This window comes from Toxotes jaculatrix, chromosome 12 (assembly GCF_017976425.1).
Source record: "Toxotes jaculatrix isolate fToxJac2 chromosome 12, fToxJac2.pri, whole genome shotgun sequence".
Lineage (NCBI taxonomy): Eukaryota > Metazoa > Chordata > Actinopteri > Toxotidae > Toxotes > Toxotes jaculatrix.
In genome coordinates, this window is record NC_054405.1 from 6,219,130 (window position 1) to 6,238,847 (window position 19,718).

The 19,718-nt window shown below is 43.4% G+C and overlaps 1 protein-coding gene across 5 annotated transcripts in view; it reads right to left on the minus strand.

The window, feature by feature from the left end:
• The window catches only part of auts2a (activator of transcription and developmental regulator AUTS2 a), a 291,081-nt gene that overhangs the window by 32,567 nt on the left and 238,796 nt on the right, over positions 1-19,718 (minus strand). For all 5 annotated transcript variants that reach the window (XM_041052062.1, XM_041052063.1, XM_041052060.1 and 2 more), the window contains exon 5: positions 1,223-1,271. In XM_041052062.1, the coding sequence (XP_040907996.1) occupies positions 1,223-1,271 (49 nt within the window). The remainder of the gene's footprint in view (positions 1-1,222; positions 1,272-19,718) is intronic.

Sequence of the window (19,718 nt, forward strand, 5' to 3'; positions counted from 1 at the left end):
TTAATCTCACCACCACCCTCCATAAAAATACCAGTGGTCCTTGCTCTCTCTGCACCTGGATTCTTTTACTTGCCCTTTGCAATAGCGGCAGGCATTAGCATATGGCAGGAGAAGAGGAGGGGACAGAGATGGTAAAAGGAAAGAAAAGAGGGGATATTTAAATGGAAATAGGGGCCAAGAGAGTGGACTATCATGCAGCAGAGAGAAAGCTTATTTTGTGTACTGTTTCCCCGGTCAGGTCCTTTCATAGAGGGGGAGAGAGGGCGGCCTTCTGTTGATTTAGGCCGCACAAAGGAGGCCTTAATCCTTTCAAGGGAACCAAATAAGTCCACAGAGGAGTACGTTCAAAAGGAAACCTCCCTGTCAAGCACGGCCATTCAGCACCCCCAATGGACGCCACAAATCAAGCCCTGGAGGGAATCAAAGGCCAGAATGTGGGAAATGTGTTTGGAGGTCTGCACAGAGGAAAGTGCAGAGAAACGAGGGGAGGTACAAGGACCTATCATCAGCAATCGGCCCTGTTTCTGCCACAGCCCTGAAGGGGTCATAACCCTCATCTCCGAGCCTCCCCCTGGCCCTGCATGCTAACTCCCCCCATTACAGAGGAATGTCCATTCACGCGGGGCACCTCCATTATCCCTGAGCCAGAGAAAATGGGGCTGCTTTTAACAGCAAATTAGTGACTTAATAATGAGGTCACATGTGGTGTTGGCACACTGAGGCCATAAGCAGATGCCTTTCCTGCCCTCACTTTGTTCCCCACCGCATTAGTGCTTCCTCCTCCTCTGGCTGCAGTACAAGTCCTGGTGCATTTCAGCACATTTACAACGAATACCACGCAGGCTCCACAGCATTTCATGTCACAAATTACATACATGTAAAACAAAAGCCTACATTAAGCACGGTGGGTAATATTGTAATGATTCCATCTCATGACTTCTGGCAGAGTGAGATTTTTTTCTTTTATGCCTTGGTGTCAAAGCAAAGCTGAGCGATACTTCATACCTGTGCACCTTGAGTAAGGTGGATCAGGTGCATGGATGTGATGCATTGTTCCTGATGCATTATTTTAAATGGCCTTACATAAATATGACAATCACTGCACTGGGACAATGGAAACCAATTTCAACATGGTGAGAACACCAGGAGGATAGAAATACACCTGCATCATCATAATGACATCTCTTCAGCATGGTTAAAAATATAAAAATTATGTCTGTACCTTTAACTGCAGCTGCGCTGAAAAATTTCTCAGAGCCGGCATCGGAGACCTGGAAAAGAGGAAAATCTAATGAGCAAAATATCATATACACTGCAAAACCTGATGGTGATATCACTTCCCTCCAAAACGTCCAAACCCAGATAACTTTTCTGGGGGACGTTTCAGAGCAATAACTGCTGAGGACATTATTATGTTATGGTAAATAATTATTATGCTTAAGTCATCAAACTGTAATTTTAGAGTAAACATTACGCTCAGTAAAATTTATTAGATGTGATTTTGATATGTATCTCTGACAATGACTATTTGCAAATTCTCTCAGTTTTATAAAGACAAAGTTCAAGATCAATTTCAATTCCATTCAGACCTGGACAGATCCAGTGTCTACATCCTGACTTGTCCAAATTATATCTCGAATTATTAGGATAACCTGAGCATCATGATCAAAACCAACACTGGATATCAGGACTCAAACAAAACAAGTGGTTCTGCACATTCACGCCACTTGATGGCACTGTTGTTCCGTGACAAAACATCCACATCCATTCTCCAAGCAGAGCACCAACAGCAACGCGGCGTTAGAATAAAATGTGCAGGGATGGAATTAAAACCTGAATTAGACAAATAATAAAACGCTTATATAGGTGAAAAAAAGTAAAAGAAAACATTGAGTCAAAGATAAATTACATTTCGACCACGACATTTAGGAGAATGATTATAATCCAAATAACTACAGGTTGGCAGGACAGGAAAGAAACGGGACAACACCCGTAAAGCTGCACATGGGAGGAAAACTGAAAACAGACAGAAAGACAGACAGACAGACAGACACGTTTCTCTGAATAAAATGAATTTCTGATAAGTGGCTTTGTGGATTCACTCGCCTCGGATTTATATAATTCTTAATTAAAGACCACAGATGATGCATTGCACTTTGACATCAGGGTTTTATTTTCCTGTGATTAATTTAACCTTAATGGCAGGAATACTCAGAAATCAGTGTGTATCGACAGTTTAGGTATATGCACACAATCATGTCTTTTATCCCGATGTATGCCTGTGATTGGGGCTGCAGGAGAAGCCAAGTGCTGGAATCACAAAATCAAAACAGAACCGTGCGGATAAACAACCAGGCCTACACAAGGGTTCATTTATTACTAAATATAAAAATACCATGACGGATCGGGTATTAGTTGTCTAATACAACACTGACAAAATGTAAACAATGAAAGCTGCAGAATAAAATGACAGCATAAAAGGTGGCATGACAATGGTTCCTGTTATAAAAAATCCCACTCAGAGCATTTCGTAGGCTATCACACACACTGATAAATGTTAGATTGTGAGCGGTTCAGAGCCAGCGCGCATACCTTTGATGTGGCAAGGTTAGCAAGAAGGCAAATAAGTCAGGATATTACTTTCTCGGTCTGGTAAATATGGCCTCGTTTCACATTCTGCTTCTCAAATAATATAATCCACACGAGAGGCGGCGAAGTCTACTCCCTTTAAATTGAGGACAGCCATGCGGAGAGAGAAGAAGCTTTTCCAAGAAAAAAAAATCCAAAGCCGTTCACAAAGCTACTGCGCCTTTTGGACAAAGGGAACCATGTGTCTCGCCACGGAGAGCTTCTGCAACCGCACCGGGGCGACGAGAGGAAAAAAAAATCCCTTGATCCACTATTCTTTCCTTGCTCGGGACACAATGTGTTTTTTTTCACGTAGATTCTCCTGTTGGAAATATCCGTGAGAAGAAACAAACAGGATCCGGGAGGGTTCGTGTATCGGTGCGCAGAGAGGGGCTGCGTCCGACGGAGCAAACCAATCCAACAAAGCGCACGGCCAGTTTCCCTCTGTGGAGGCAGATCACACAGGCAGTGAGCAAAAATTCACAAGGTGTAAGCCCGCTGTCGCTGCGTGTTCAGCTGCAAAGCCAGTCTGCCGCTCTCTCTCCAACGGATCCCGGTCGTGGGCACACAAGAGCCTCTCCCCATCCGCTCCCAAGCAGCAGACAAACTCCCATTCATCCAGCGACTGACTGCCTGAGTGCTGCTGCTGCTGCCTTCACGGTCGGGTCCTCCCACTTCCTGATTTCCAGGCGGACTTGGATTCAGCCTCAGCCGTGCTCCTTCAGAAGACAAACACCCGTGTTTTTGGGCTTCCGAAAAGCTTTGAGGTCACAGAGGCGCACATCAGCGCGTTTACCTTTTGCGTAAATGGCGCGCAAAAGGAGAGACAGCGGCGCACCAGAGCTAGATAAGGAGGCACAGAGAGAGAGAGAGAGAGAGAGAGAGAGAGAGAGAGAGAGAGAGAGAGAGAGTGAACAAGAGGGAAGAAAAGAAAGGAAGGAGGGAGGGGAGAGCCGAGGCAGAAAGATATTCTTTCTTTCACTCTATACTGAGTGAGGTGATGTCAGTCGCTAATGAATTCCCCAGTAGGGTGCTGCTACCGCGAGGGGAGGAAAAACAAAACGCTCCTTTATAAAACAGCATGCACCTCCTCGCAGCCCGCATTTGCAGTCTTCCTGTTGGATCAACTCCCACTCCACTGGCCTGAAGGGAGGTCAGCTGGTAATATAAAAAGCACTTAGGGTCATTCTACCTTCAATTTGAGCTTCGAGCTCTACATGGCCCACCCTGACAGACCTAAGACCGAAGGAGCTTCCACCCCTGACACTGAAGACATAAATCATGACTACCAAGTTTATAATTATGTGATAACTTTACCAGAGCCCTGGAGGGATTTTTTTTCTTAGCTTGCCTGCCCAGGGTCACAACAAAACAGCCTTGCTGGAGCTGGCAGAGTTCAGCTTCTTGCTCCAAGGAGCCTCCTAGTCTTTTCTTCTTCCAGTCTTTTCCCTATGTTGATGCTACAGAGTGTGTATTTAAAAGGGATCATACCGATTTAATGTGGGACACTACCCTGTTAAGATTCACACTGCAGGCCTGAAAGTAATATTTACCTGAGAGGCAGCAGCGCCCATCCTGCCTTGCCTCAATCCCTCACATTTGGCAAATCCCGTTCTAATGCTGGACATTCCTGGAGAATCCTCTTATTAGTGCAAACCCTTGCATTCTATAGCTTGTCTAATGAGCATTAACCCACTGGCTGGGAGGTCAATGGATGTACAATAGAGTCACATTGCAAAGTATTTCCTTGCCAGCTCAGCCCAAGCAACCACAGAGCAGAAAACAGACTTAGCTCATAGCTGAGATGCTAATCCGTCCCTCGGAAACGGAGAGACCGTGGGTCTGCTGGCTGGCTGGGACCGGCCATGCAAACATGAAGTCATGGGAAATGGGATATACAGTTGCCTGAGATTCTGAGTGGCAAAACAAATCCTCGCACATTAGAGTTGACATAACAGCAGTTTTGTGCAAACCACAGTCAGATGCTCAGTCTGGTTGAAGAGAGAAGTTTACATTTAGCTCAAAATTATTCATCTGAATACTTCGCAAGGGTGTTTCGTCGACACACTGAATGCATACAGGACTAAGAATGTGAAGTACTATCAGGGGGTGGGAAGGATTGGCCTCAGGTGGCCAGTTAAAGTCCAGCCACTTGGTTCAGCTACAGAGGATAAAGGCTGTGGTCACAAAGGGCCTGGGAGAAAGAGCAGCCTACATGACCATGTGTTCATCAAGTTAGAGGCTCCTGCTACGCATCTTTGTGCGTTTCACAGATGTATGCGTTGTGTACTGAACCCCTTCAAGTAATGAAATAATTAACCTCTGGGTTACCGTTGCTCATGGGCTGTGGGAAAACATCTTTGATAACTACAGAGAAATTATTTAGCTATACAATGCCACAGTTCATTCTTGGATATAACAGACATGCAGTAAATCACATCTAAAATTAGATGCAAATGTACTAACTGTGGTTACATGTAATTAGATCACAAGGTTTCTTATGTTTGAAGTGGGGATTGTGATGAAACATCAAGAGCATATCGTGGTTTGGCTTCAAACACATGACATGGCTGGCTTCAAGATATGTATTTATACGACTGCCACCGACAGAAAATGGCTACCAGTCATTTTCACGGGCCTGAGCAGCAGCAACAGCAGCAGCAGCAGCGAACGAGTCGCTGTTCTCCATTTTAAATGGTCATTATCAGATTTGAGAGCAACCACAAGTCTGTGATTACAGCCACACTGCCAAACAATCAGCGTCCGGATCTCTCACTGCACATTATTTTTAATTCAAATGAAACGCTGACAGAGACGAACATGCACATAAAAACGAGAACCCTGCACAGTTTCACTGCGGAAAAAAACATCGTCTGTGCAAGAGAATGAAGCACTGAGATCAAACACAATGTCTGGATGTATGCTATGTAGCTCAGTAATTGCTGTCTGGGCACGTAAGTTCTGTCTATAGACCATCAGCTTCACACTGACATTTTGTCATCTTTTATTCTTTTTTTTGGACGCTGATTCTCCACTTCAAAGAAACCAGAGGCATGTTTGTCTCTCCCCCCACAACCACGGTTTAATTTTACAGGAACTCTCTCCTAGATTACAATCACAGGGGACCGGCTCGCCTTTATGAGCCTTCCTGCCATTATGCCAAATCTACCCTCATTTAAAATATTACTGATAAGTGTAACATGAGTGCTGGCAATGTAATATGTTAAAAGCTCTTATTACATTTGCCTACTGACTCTGAGCTCTGTCTTTGCCTTAAAGGGGCAAGATAATTCTCATGGTCTAGTGGTGCTTTGAGTTAAATGCTCACATGCTCACAATAACAATGTCAACATGCTGATGTTTAGCAGGTTTATGTGCCTTTTTTTTTAACCAGCTCAGCTTAGCATTTAAAATATAAACATTCAAGTTAAACATTTAAGAACAAACTGGAAACAAAAACATTTTCCATACGGGGTTAGTAAAAACACTAGGAACCCACTGACACAGCTAAATCTTCTTAAAATGTCTTATATCATTCATAGTGTAAATATATTTCCTGATTATTCCTGAGTATCCATCCTGAGAGTCAGAATATACCTGAAACAAAGAATAAAGAAAAGGTGAACTAAGAGGAAAACACTAAAAACACCATTTGACTTAACACCTTAAAAAATTGGTTAGAATTATATCATGGCCACGTCGCAATATATATTTAATCACTATTTAGGTTTCACGTGAGGATTTGATCATGTGAATGCTCTGTAAACCTAATGACTGGCAGTGTATCACAGGCAGGCAAACAGCGGACGACCATGTTTCATTATGTTTCAATGGCTGTTTACACATAATAATCTGATTATTGGAATTAACAAAATAATGCTTGATTAAAATGTACTGTTCACAGTTCAAAGCAAAGAACCCGTTTTACAGTGATTTTTTAGAAATAATTCCCAGTGTTCTCAGAGGAGGGGGTGGGAACAGATCACACCCTCCTTGTTGCTTGAGATCTGAAAAGTCCAAATGTTGCAGTGCACATCTAAGAACTGTGAAATATTTCTAATTGCACACATATAAACCCACGCACTTGGATTTGCCTACATCTCCTCTCCCCAGTCTTTTGAGTCCAATGTGAGGATGTTTTATCATTATTATTATTATTATTATTATTATTTTTACAGTCATTACATCCGACCTTATCTCTCAGAGCCTGCACTGGGTTGTCAGTGACAACTGGCTCTAATCCCCCCCCCCCCCCCCCCCCCACCACACACACCCCCTCCAAGAAGCACTGACAGGCCCTTTCTTCCCAATTCCTCAGACACGTAGCCAGACATAAATTAATCTGTCACTCATTGCTAGTATTAATGTAGGGATGACACACGGCCATGCATGCAAACACACACTCACAGACAAAGACAAATGCACCCGGCATTAAAAACCATTATACAAACTGGGACACCACAGCATGCCAAAAGTGGGAAGAACCTTTGGAAAAGCAGTCTCTGTTAAACTGCATCAATCAAATATCCTGACAGAGAATGGAGGATTTAAGGACTTGAAAATTTCCATCGAGATGAGCTTTTCAGTATTAAACTTGTAAATAACAATGCAAAAAAATTAATCTCTACTTTGCGCTTTATATTTTTTTCCCCATTTACTTCAACCAGTGCTTATCACAGCGTATCCAAACATTATGATTGCCTTTCTGGGAACATTTAGGAAGACTGATGGACGCAGGGATAAAAGCGTCTGTCTGATCCGATGACGATACCTTTGTAATTCCTTTCTGATACAATAAAACTTCCTGAGCCAAGAGATATGAAACTCACATCATGTCAGCTGGGGAAGCAGCGGAAAACTATTTCTTCTGGTTGTTAAAAGCCTGTAGAGACTGTTATCTGCTTATCTGTATCTGTTTATCTCCCCGCGGTCTCTGAAAGCAGGCCGGGGCCGTAGGAGTTCAAGATAAATGGCCTGATCAATGGCAGACATTATCTGGATCTGGTAGGCAATAATCAGATCCAGTTGACATTGCGGGCGCAGAAAGAACTGGCCTGTCAGCGGGAACAAACCTACTTCGCTGGCCATCAGCGTAATGTCACTGCCGTGGGACTCACTTTGGAAAACAATGCAGAAAAGAAAATTGGTTTAACCTTCCCTGCTTCAAAAGCTTTGGTTACATCCCTAATGCACACCCCCACACCCCCAGCCCCCATCACACCCACACCCCCTCACCACTGCTCTGCCCAGTCACAGGAGAAATGGGAGACCCTTTTGCCTAAATTACAGACATTGCCATGGAATGTGGGCTGTGGGCTGCGATGCCGTGGATAATTTCAGACCAGTCAATCACTCCCTCCCCTTCTAACAGAAAGAAGCATATGTGCTGCCCGCCTCAAAACATGCACGTATACACACGCACCCACACATGCACACACACATACAGGCCATCATACATATTAGTCATTATTTACCTTTAACATTTTCATTTAACGTCAGTATAATTACTAATTCTCAAATCCAAGCTAAATTATTTTAAAGGCCAAACCTGAGTCCATATTTAAGTGCTGTCACTCACTGTTTACCTAAAGATTTAACGGACCGAAAAAAAGAATCATCTCAGCTTTTCAAACAAAGACTAGAAAGGGAAATTTGACTTTTAATGTGTTGAATTTTAAGAGATTATTTGTTTGTGGTGTTTACTTTCATCTCTACAACATGTCAATGTCCTTGAATGTATTTCTGCAGTACTACCTTCTGCTCATTACAAAGGCTGACTTGAAACAACACTGTAAACAAGATTCAGCGCTGCTTGTCGTACAAATTCATTGATGAGCTTATTCGGTATAACCTCTAGAGTTTTGATCTCAAAGACAATGAAAGGAGAATTATAAGCCTCTTTTAATTTGACCCGTTTTCTCTCTGAAGCTCTACAGTGGAGCCACATCCCAGACAGAACCCTTCCTAACAGATAACCCGCTGCACGATGAACCCCCAGCTTTAATTTTTCTCCCTAATCTGCATGTCTTTATATTTGCAGAGACCCAGCAGACATCTACAACCAAAGAACCGTGGCGCTGGAACCCCCCACGAGGCCTCAACTTAATACTAACCAAGAGCAACTGCGCTGGCAGGGATATTATTTTCCCTTTTTGTTTCTTTCTTCTCAGCGGCGCGATGGGAGCGAGGAAACAAGGGGAGGCAGAGAGATAAAGGAGGAGGAACTAGAGAGGAAGAGAGAAGAGAGGAGAGCGAAACAGGATGGGATGGGGAGAGACAGAAAAGACGGAGAGGAAGAAGGAGCCAAACAGAGAGGTAGCTGGGAAAAAAGGAGGGGAGAGAAACAGCCTGCTGTGTCTTAAAAAGGAATGACTACAGGAAAGCACCGAGGAAATCACCACCAAGGCGCTGTATTAAAACCTGTCTGACCCTCTGCAGACCCCCCGAGCGATTCACCCGGCTGGAGGAGTATGGTCTGAGGGATTAGACCTCTGACACGCTCCGTCAAGACCATTCTGTCAGGCACCAACAGAGACAGCCCCAGTCACCCTCCCCAACACACATACCCCCCCATGCTCCACTTCAACAAACCTCTCCAAGGCTCTTTCTAAGCTCAACAGCTCCAGAGTAGGGGCCTGATGATAGGCTCTCTAGGGGCGACACAAGATGGGCCACGGACATCAAAAGCCAGCAGGGTGATAGACAGCAGGGAGGTCTCTACCAGCCCTCCCCCAACCTTAACTCTTTTCTCTTTCTGTCAGTGTCCCTCTCCCTCCATCTTATTCCAGGCCCCCACTGGCCATTGAGGGGTTTCTAATTGCATTTTGCAGGGCCTGAGCTAAATAAGGTCGTTGTTCTGCCTACAGTAGCCTCCCTGCTGGGGGGCTGAATGATGGGAAGGAGAGACATGGGAAGTTTAGACCCGTTTGAGATGAAAAAACATGAGGCGAACACAAGACACCTGACATGCAGATATGCTGATTTTTTTTTTTTTTGTGATTCAGTAGTTGACAGGTGATCCATGTTGTGTCCCCTTAAGATCCTGCATCCTTTCATACTTTGAGTTTCTCTGTGTGAAAGGGGCCTTATGGCTGTGGTTGTGTGTGTGTGTGTGCACGTATGTGTGCTGCGGGTCTGAGCCTCTATCATGTGACAGGGTGTTTTAACATGTCAGAGTCCACAGAGACAGTGCCTGGATATCCTCCCTGACCTCGTCGTCATCTCCCGCTCTGTGTAACACTAGAACATGGGAGACCCGGTTGAACAAGAGGAAGACTGTGTGTATGTCTATGTGTGTGTGTGTATGTCTACGTGTGTGTGTGTGTGTGTGTTCGGAGACAGGAGCAATTTCATCTGTGAATCCCCTCCCGTTCCCTGGTGGCATCCCTACAGTGGGAAAGTGAGCTGGTGGTTTGTGACCTACATGTGGAGCTGGTTGCGGGCCACAGACTGGGGCCATGACTGGGCAGCAGGGGGTCTGTCTGTCTGTTGATAGGAATGGGAGGCCTCTTCCGCTTTGAAGCCCTGTATATTTAAATATTTCATGACCCCCTCATCTAAAGTCCCTTTTATCGGATTTACGCTCTGGCTCGTGGCTGCTTTTCATTAATAGCACAGCGAGAGGAGTTAGTGTTGATCTAATGCCCCCATCAGCGAGGCAGATGTGAGGGAGCCTCTCCCTTACCCGGGTCCTTCTGGCACTCAGCATATCTTGAAGAAGATCTCGTTAAACGCTAGTAACAATTACATCAATTACAGATAAGCCTAAGCGTGTCAAAGCCACAACATGATGTTTACAATGATTAGCATGCAGCATTATCAGCAGGAATGGTAATCAACGCTAGTGCCTGGTGCTTCACAAGATCACAGGGCTCTTTATCTGTCATTATCGATAAAAGGCCACCGGCTGAAGACAGACCTGAGCGTAGCTGTCATGTTTGGCACGAGCTCGTGCTGCTGGTACTTCGCTTCAGTTAAAGCAAACCAGGTTTGACAGCAGATTTTACGAGATGTCACATGAACAGCACAATGATATCAAATGAAAGAACATCACAACTCGTCACACTCGCCATTTCTGTTCATTATCGTCAAAGGCATCACAAAGAAACCCTTTTAGGATCTCACTGAAGCACTTATGACTCTGCAGTTAACAATCCCGGTTATCAGATCTGCACATACGAATGATGTGTGTATCCAGCAGTGAAGTGGAGCGCAACGTGGGCCAGTAGATTTCCACGAGGGCGCGTGCTGTCATGGCGCAGAGCACCAGTCTGGAAATGTCTCCGAGGCTGGTGACCACGACATAAGGCCCCGCTTGTCTGCTTGTAATAGAGATGCCTTTGAGAGCGGCCTGCATCTGCCTGTGGGACACATTCCACGCTTTCCTCCACAAACTCTGCACCACCATCAGGCTCTGGGTCCTAAATGTGCACATTGTGAGGCTGCCCTGCTGGCAGCCTGACAGCAGCACATTCACCAAAGGGGTTATTTGAGTGGACCCGGCTCCCAGGGTGCAAATAGAGCGTGTTCTCTCTCTGAAAGTGTGTGTGATACTTTGTAAACGAGTGTGTTGTTTGTGTTTATGTAATTGTGTGAGATGATCCACCTTAGAGTTTGTTTATGCTATTAAAGTGATACCAGGAAAGGAACTAAGCATGTGCCAGTGTTTGTGACGAAAGACTGATGTGGACTTAGATATGAAGTTTGCAGCCTGGCATCAGGGGGGCCCACAGGGGACCATCAGTGCTGAGGGCCACCCAGGCAACAGCCAGCGCTAAGCCCAATCATCACTGTCTGTTTCAGCTGGGCTTACCATGTCCTGTGTTTACCAACACCAAGATTCAACAAGATGATCTGGGACAGCTTGCTGTCTGTCTCTTGCTGACACACACACACACACACACACACACACACACACACACACACACACACACACACACACACACACACACACACACACACACACACACACACACACAGAGTCTGTAAGAGGATTTGCTCCGGCAACAGGGACAGGCTGCTTCGCTTATCCATAGGGAAAGCTGCAGCACCACACACAGCTTGACCCCACCTCACATGCCTGGGTGCACAGGTAAACACACACACACACACACACACCAGATTCCCTGAGGAAAACTGTGGTTTGGCCGGGCTTTGCTGGATCCACTGATTCAGGGGTAAATAGTTTGTTGTATGATAGTTTTTAATTCAGTCTGATGAGAGGCTGAATGAACAGTGTGGTGCACAGTGATCACACGGTTTTAGCCAAACACACTTTAAGCTCTGTGCTAATGGGTTTAACACAGAATTTAACACAGGCTCTAAATTTAACAGTGAAACACGGGACCTGTATTCCCTCTGTAATTAGTTCAGTTTGCATGTGAAATAATGCAGCATGTTATTGTGTATAGACATAAACTTAGCATTTTGTACCAATGAAAGACTTTATTACACCATATCAAGCTACTAACTCGCTGCCTGGTCACTACAGTCTGAATAGCATAAGATGTGAAAAGACTTTTTATTAAATTTTTTACAGTGTGTTTTTATTGTGTCTTCATTTTAAAGCCTGTTTGGCTGAGACAATAAGGTTTAAAATGGAACTGTTAGTAGAAGCAGCGCTGGCTATGTTTTCCTCTGCCGTCTACTGATTAGTCTGCTCCGACGGCCACATTGTAACGTGATAAAAGAGGGCGGTTGGTTGGCTGGCCCTGAGGAAGTCATTCAGAGTGAGTTCACTGATTCTCTGACCGGGGATATTAGAGGAGCATCTTTTAGTCATGCTCGATGGAGTCCAGGCTCTGACTCCACTGAAGCCTCTGGTGTAGGCCTGCAAACACCTGTCATCCACTAACGCTCCAGGCACAATAACATCGGACTCTGGTCATGAATTCACACATGCAGTACATACAGTATAAAACTGAATACACTCACTAAAGCGTTAAATAATTCAAACTGTGTCATCTTCAAATGTTTTATCTTGAAATTGAAATGTAGGGCGTTTGATGTATAATTAAAAACAAACAGGTTAGATAGACTACAATGAAAATACAAGGCCCAGCCCAAGGTACAGCTGCAACAAAAGTCAGCTGAACTGTAATCATTGTAACAAAAGTCTCCAATTAAGGCAACTTGAATGAACAAGGTTATAAAATGAGCCATGACACCACAGCTTCGTCAGTTCTGGCCTAGGTTTTGTCTAATGTGACGTGGCTCCACATGGTAAGGGAACTATTGTGAGGCACTAAGATGGGAGAGGGTACAAGACCATCAGCAGGCTACTGAACATGAGCCAAAACACAGTTGCAGCAGTGGTTAGAAGGTTTAGGAAGAGCCATACCACCAGTAACAGAAGACACAGTGGCCATCCTCAAAAAAAAAAAAAAAAAAAAAAAAAAGACGCCACACACAGTTCACTATTTACACAATCATGCATTTAAAAACAAACGGGTAAGTGCTTCTGACTCGGCACAAGGATTATGTGTGCAAACTGGTGCAGTGACTAATCAGACTACGTGATGTCAACCTCTATGGACGCAGAAAACCTTTGCTCACAATCTGGGACAAAACTGCAAGATTAAGCTTTGCCACAGAACATGGAAAGAATCCTGAATACTGGCAGCACATTCTTCGGTCAGATGAAACCAAAATAAATCAGTTTGGATCAGATGCGGTGTGCAGCGTGTTTGGTGTGGACCCACCACAGTGAAACATGGAGGAGGTGGTGTGCTGAGATGGGGTTACAGGAGTGCAAAAGGTGCAGGGGTGATGGCACTTTAGATGAGACTGTGAATGCATGTTTGTACCAAAACACTGAAGGAAAAGATGACTCCCAGTCTCAAGAAACTTGGCAGAAGAGAGATTTTGTAACACTCATGTGTCCCAAACACAAAAATCTCACAAAAGGTTTTAGAGGAAAAAAAAAAAGCAAAAATTGTGACCTCCCCAAGTTTGTGCCCTGACTTACATCTGATAGAACCTAAGAGTATTTTAAAGCAGACGGCAGAGCAACAACAAAACCCCTCCAGCTGAGAAGAATCATGTGTAAAGAATGGCAGAACATTATTTCTCCAAAGATGTGTACAAGACTGTTAACATCCATGGCCACAAGGATCAAATCTGTCCTCGAAAATACAAACTATTAATAAAATAAAAGACGGGAATTTCTCTAATGAAGGGTGCACTGACTTTTGTTGCAGTTGGCTCTTTAATATGGAGCTTTTATTATAGTTTCATTAATCAAACATTTCTAAGTATTTTATTCATTCTCCTTGGCCTTAAAAATCATACTGAATTAAATGGACAGGATTTGCAATTACTTAATATTTTGACACAACAGTGATACTGACCAGGGGTGTACTCAGCCCTGTTGTATACTGCATATGACACACAAACGCAGCATGTTTCCCTATGCATGAGCCATACAATGGTGATCTGCATGTATGTAGCACTGAAAATATACACAACCAACGTGTGAAAAGAGACATGCGATTAATCACACAACCGCCCGCACACAAACACACACATCGTCACAGCCTGCGGGAGGTGTCCTCCTGAGACCCCTGAGGTGACAGATGTGTCAAAACAACATATTGGTTTCGCTCCTCTTTGCTGTGGTGTTGCTTTGTTCCTTTACCCTAAGAAAAAAAAAAAAAACAACAAAACATTGGATCTGATTTGCTCTGCATATTGCTGATGCATTTTTCACGAGTTACTCCGAAAACACCATGTTCCTCGACATTAAAAAGCAATTTAGCACTCCCAGGATTAAAAGCGCATGTTAAATTGAAGGCTACACTTGGCGTGGGCATGAAAAATTGAGTGGCTCCTTATATTAACCAGACTGAACGCTGCACACAGCATTTTGATAGACGAAATGGAATCTTTTAGCATTACTAATTCATCCGGGGGAAAGCTGTGGTTGTGCACGACTCCACTGTTACACTGCTGAATAAAACTTTAGGTGGCTTGAAGCTGAAGCTGTGCTTTGTCTTGTGAGAAGTGTGAATGCCAGGTGGATGTCTATCGGCAGGGATTGTTAAATGTAACCCATTTTCATCAGTTCTCTCTCATTTCAGTTAAGCCCTGCTTTCTCTGTTCTCTCAGACAAGCTGTGAATTGTCCTTCAACCCTCTTTCCACAAATTCACATACTGTCCATAATTTTATGCTTAGCTGACAGAAGAAGAAAACCACTCAATCTAACGTGAACATCAGTGATCTCTTTCTAAACTGATTTGAACCACAGCAGGGGGAAACCTTTGGTGAGACCCGGTTAAAAATAAATGAAGGAGCTGTGGGCCTGTGGGAAAACACAGACTAGACACCCCTGTTTCACTTGGCCCTGATTCCAAAATGTCCTCCAATGTTTCCTCTCACTACACTGAGAAAGCGATGGAAGAGAGCAGATAAAAAGAACAGGATGAACACTCATTTAGTGGACCGTGGCCCCACTTAAACATAATGATGGATGCTAATGATGCCCATAATTACCGTTTCTAAAATGGTGATAATTACAATTCTTTTATAGCTCTTTATCCGCAGACGATCTTGATAATGATTGCTGGAGTGATAAACAGTGATTGTCAGTGTTTGACCTTTGAAAGCACCAACATAACAAATAAAACACTCCAGGATGAGACAAGCATCTTACTTCAGACTACAAACAGTGAGGAAAGTTATCTACTGATGTTTGTCCAAAACCTCATTGTATAAAGCAAAACAAATTACAGAACATCTATATTAGACATACTTAAACCTGCAAAGCTATAAAAAGCTATAAACAACACTGACATCTCGTTAGCAACTTGTTAGAAAACAGTGACTTATTCATCAATCTAGCAGATATGGAGCCATTTCAGCTGGCGTTGTTTTTTGGCCACCTAATGAATCTAAATCCAATATTTAATCTCCACTGAGCTCTGTTTTGGTCTCTACCATCTCCAGAGGGGAACATCCGGCTATTTAGCTGCAAAATGCTCCACTGTACTCACAGCTAGTTGCTTACTGTGTCTGATGCTTGGTGCTGGGCAGGTAGTGCACAGTGGGTTTATCAGGGCTTTTTCACTGAAAACAGCTGCCTGCTGCTGAAAACGATGCAATGAGAGCAGTGAGACTGAACCAAAACAGTAAAGCTGGGGGTCAGAAAACCAAAACAATGAGCTGAAAGGTGCTAAAACCCTCTACAGAGCTGATGGGAACTGCTGAGTCAAGTGATAATTTTCTGCTGTTTGTGAGACCTTTCACATTTGATAGATTTTTAACATGACAGTACTGACTATAGCAGCTTTAATTATTATAAGTACATCATGGTTTTGGTCAATAAATTTTCCAATTGTGTAGATAAACTCAGTATTTACAAAAAAAATCAGAAATATTTTCAATATATTTAACAAATTCCTTTATAATCTGAACAGAAAATGAACTGATCCTGATCTTAATATTCAGGTCCACTCTCCCTCCATCCAGCCCAGTGCTGTAACGCTGGCCTGGCTCCCCGTCACATGGCATAGATTACGCCTGTGTTACACCAAATGCCTGATAATGCAATCAAGCAGCTTTGAAGCTCGGTGATTCTCCGGCGTCTGCTGTAATGAGGGGAAAATGAAACCGTTCCCTCAGTGTCTGACTAACCCTCTGATGAGACCTTCATCAGAGAGGGGGAGACAGACAGACAGACAGACAGACAGCGAAAGAGCATTTAAAATGAACTCATCCATCTTCTGCCGTGAGCCCAAACAGGCTGAGGGGGGCAGAGCGGCTTTTTTGGACTCGTGGCACCACCTATGGGTGTTTGTGCACAAGTGTTATAAAACACATTAAGAGTACTGCACAGATACAGGTAGGACATGGGAGTGTGTGATTTGTATGGACTGCAAAGTTAAAGAGATTTATCCAACAAAGACAGCTAAATCTTTCCATGCTCATAAGATTGTTCTTAACCCGCCAAGTCATACTTTACATTATCTTTAAAAGCGGTTCTTCTACTGTATGGACTGAATAAGTAGTAATATGCTATGAGCAGTTTGTCCAGTTGCTATTAGTAACTAACCAGTCATGTCACCTACTGTTCGTGTATTCTGCTTCAAAAGACTGGGGAAGCTAATCAACTAGGGAACAACAGAGTTCACACAAACTAATTGCAGAAACCATATAATTAGGTCTATACTGCACTGGGAGATTGCAGTGAATATGTGACATGCACAGTGTGTGCCCATCTGAACACTGCTGCTGGGACACATATAAAACTCCCACTGTGGCTTTATGTGCCGATGTTACTCAGAGGGAGATGGAGGTGACTGCTCCCTTCTTAATGCAGCTCAAACTACCAGCTACCGCCTTAACCACTGAGCATGACTCAGATCTGTGCATCCACTGTCTTCTATTTTCCACATCACTCAAATGCTAATGCTCTCCACCTCCTTAATTCAACATACTCAGTTGCTACAATGCTCCGTCTTTCCAAGGGAATACTCACTTTATTACATGAACCAAAGAGAAAAACATAAATTACTCTTCACCTGACCTTGCACCACTCTGGAAATACATATCTACATATTATGGGCAGAGATGTGGCACAGCAGATACTTCAACTAAGAGAATGTTAACCATGTTAACCCCAAATACTGTATTTTCAGAAATTATGATTCCTACTGGAGAAATATAACGCAATGACCAATTTGCAGCTTTGAACATTTGAATGAAATCCAAAATAAACAGGATTATCCTGCATGTATCTGCAGGTGATAGTAGCCATAGCTGGGGATCAGAAACAGGGTTGCAATAAAATAGTAAAATTCAAGTAAAAGCCATTTAGGCTACGTGATGCCATCTGCATTGGCATCTGTTGGTGTACTTACAGAGTGACTTGCAAGAGGAGCATGCAAACTCTGAGTAGAAATATTTAACTTCTGCTGTCGCACTCACAATGGGACACAATGCAGACGGAAGTGAAGCAGAAAGCAAAGCAGTAATTCAACCATTTTTTTTTTTGGACAGAAACAGTTGCACTGTGATGCGATGCGATAACACTGAACAATCATTCTTTAAAACACATTTCATTCACCACAGAACCAGCCATCACAGACACATCCAGCCTTGGGCTGGACTGCTTTATATTCTAAAATGTTCCTGCTATTGTGTACATCCCTGTATATACCTACTGTATATAATGGCCACCATCTGTTAAATAAAGCCTTATTTTGTATGAGCACGGCCAGTATTGTCTCATTTCATTTCATTGCTGGGATGCCAAAAGCTTATTTTGTGTGTGTGTGTGTCAGAGTCTGACCCTCCCAGTCCAGATCACTCGAGGAGAACAATGCCCCCCCCCCCCCCCCCCCCGCCAGGAGCTGCGAGGCCTGATATCATCATTCTCAGCAGTGATAGCTATCATTGTTGCTAATATAGCCACACAGTATGATGCCACACACACACTCTTACACACAAGTTGAAGAAAGATGCTTCCCGCGCTCCCCTGATCTCATCTTCTGCTTTAATGAAAACCAGGTAGATACAACAGCCCAGTCCAGGCACATCAGGGGCCAGTGTGCTCTGAGCTCCGGCCCTCTGCTCGTCTCTTTCTTACTGAAACACACTGTCTGCCTGTCCCTCTCTGTTCAGCTGATGATTCACGGCTGCTGATCGATGGCAGCTCCGTATCATTTCTATCAACTGTTAACTTGTGATTATTTTGCTGACACCTGACATGAAGCAGCCCTATGGAGGAGGAATTTGGACATGGAAGAGCAAGAAGGATGCTTGCTGCCTCCAACATGAAAAGCAAAGAACAACGCCGGCAGTGCGCCCCGAACAAAATCAAATGTTTGATCTAAAACTCCCACTGAATACTGAGCAAATGGCCGTATACTCATTACACTTCCACAAGTTGATGTAACTGAGGATCCTGCAACTTCTGATGGGAGGGATGAGTGGGAAATACAAAAGTGTGTTTGTGTTTGTTTACATTTCCAGCATCAGGGTGTTTAGTGATTACATTTTATTTCTATTCCTGTTGTCATTTATAGACTCACATTGCTGTACAGTTTCCACAATGTTTCTTTTATATCTTAGATTCAGTTATGTAAATCAGTTTTTCTTAGCTTGCCATCTTGGTTTTATTGTTTCTTTGTTTGTTTTTTTGCTTTGCTTTGTTTTGGGATGAAACGTTTTTATATCCCCTGTGGGTTTAACCCAGCTGCACAAATTAACAAGTTGCGTAGCTTCAGTAGATTTTTTTTCCTCATCATTTTTTTATTACACCTTTTTTTTTTATCACTTTGATTCTATGTTTCACCACTGTGCAATTGAACTACTAGAATCACCGTCTTGTGGTTGTATGCCTGCGTCAACCAGTCAAGTTGCAGTTTCCATCCATGTCTGTCCAGACTCATGTATATGTGGTGAAGACTGTGAAGGACGAAGTGTATTTTGCCATAATTAGCATATGAATTCTTGAATTATGGCCCCTGACCTTTGACCTTTAACTAACAAATTCTAATAAGGTCATCCTTGAGTCCAAGTGGGCGTTTCTTTATGCCAGTGTGGAGGCATACAAATAAATTATACATGTGCTGCAACCGGAAACTGCGTATGGATTAGGTGCTTTAAAGGGATTTAATAAACCAGTACGACCATGTAAATGGTTCTGAAATAATAATTCTTTTTCACAGTGTTTCCTCAAAGATTGAATCACTGTGTTGTCTAATTTTACAATCATTTTTTAAATGCAGGCTGAGCAGGTGAACAGATGTCACACATTTAAACTGCAAGTAGATGGGCTCATACTACACTTGCATGTTATCAACATAGCTTCATACACAGCCATTTTATACTGTGCACATCTTACATTGATAATAGCACTTATCAATACACTTATCAATACTACATACTGTAGCCACAATGCTTTGCTTTGTCCTATGTTAATAAGTAGTAAAGGCACACCCTGTCTCAGGTGCTGAGTCCGGTGAAGTCAGCATCCTGTGTGCAGACCCTAGACAGTATGATCCAAAATCCTCTTCATTAAGACTAAAAACAAGAGTAGGGCTTAGTAGGTTTTAATCAGGGTTATCGATCTGTGCAGCTCCACCACAC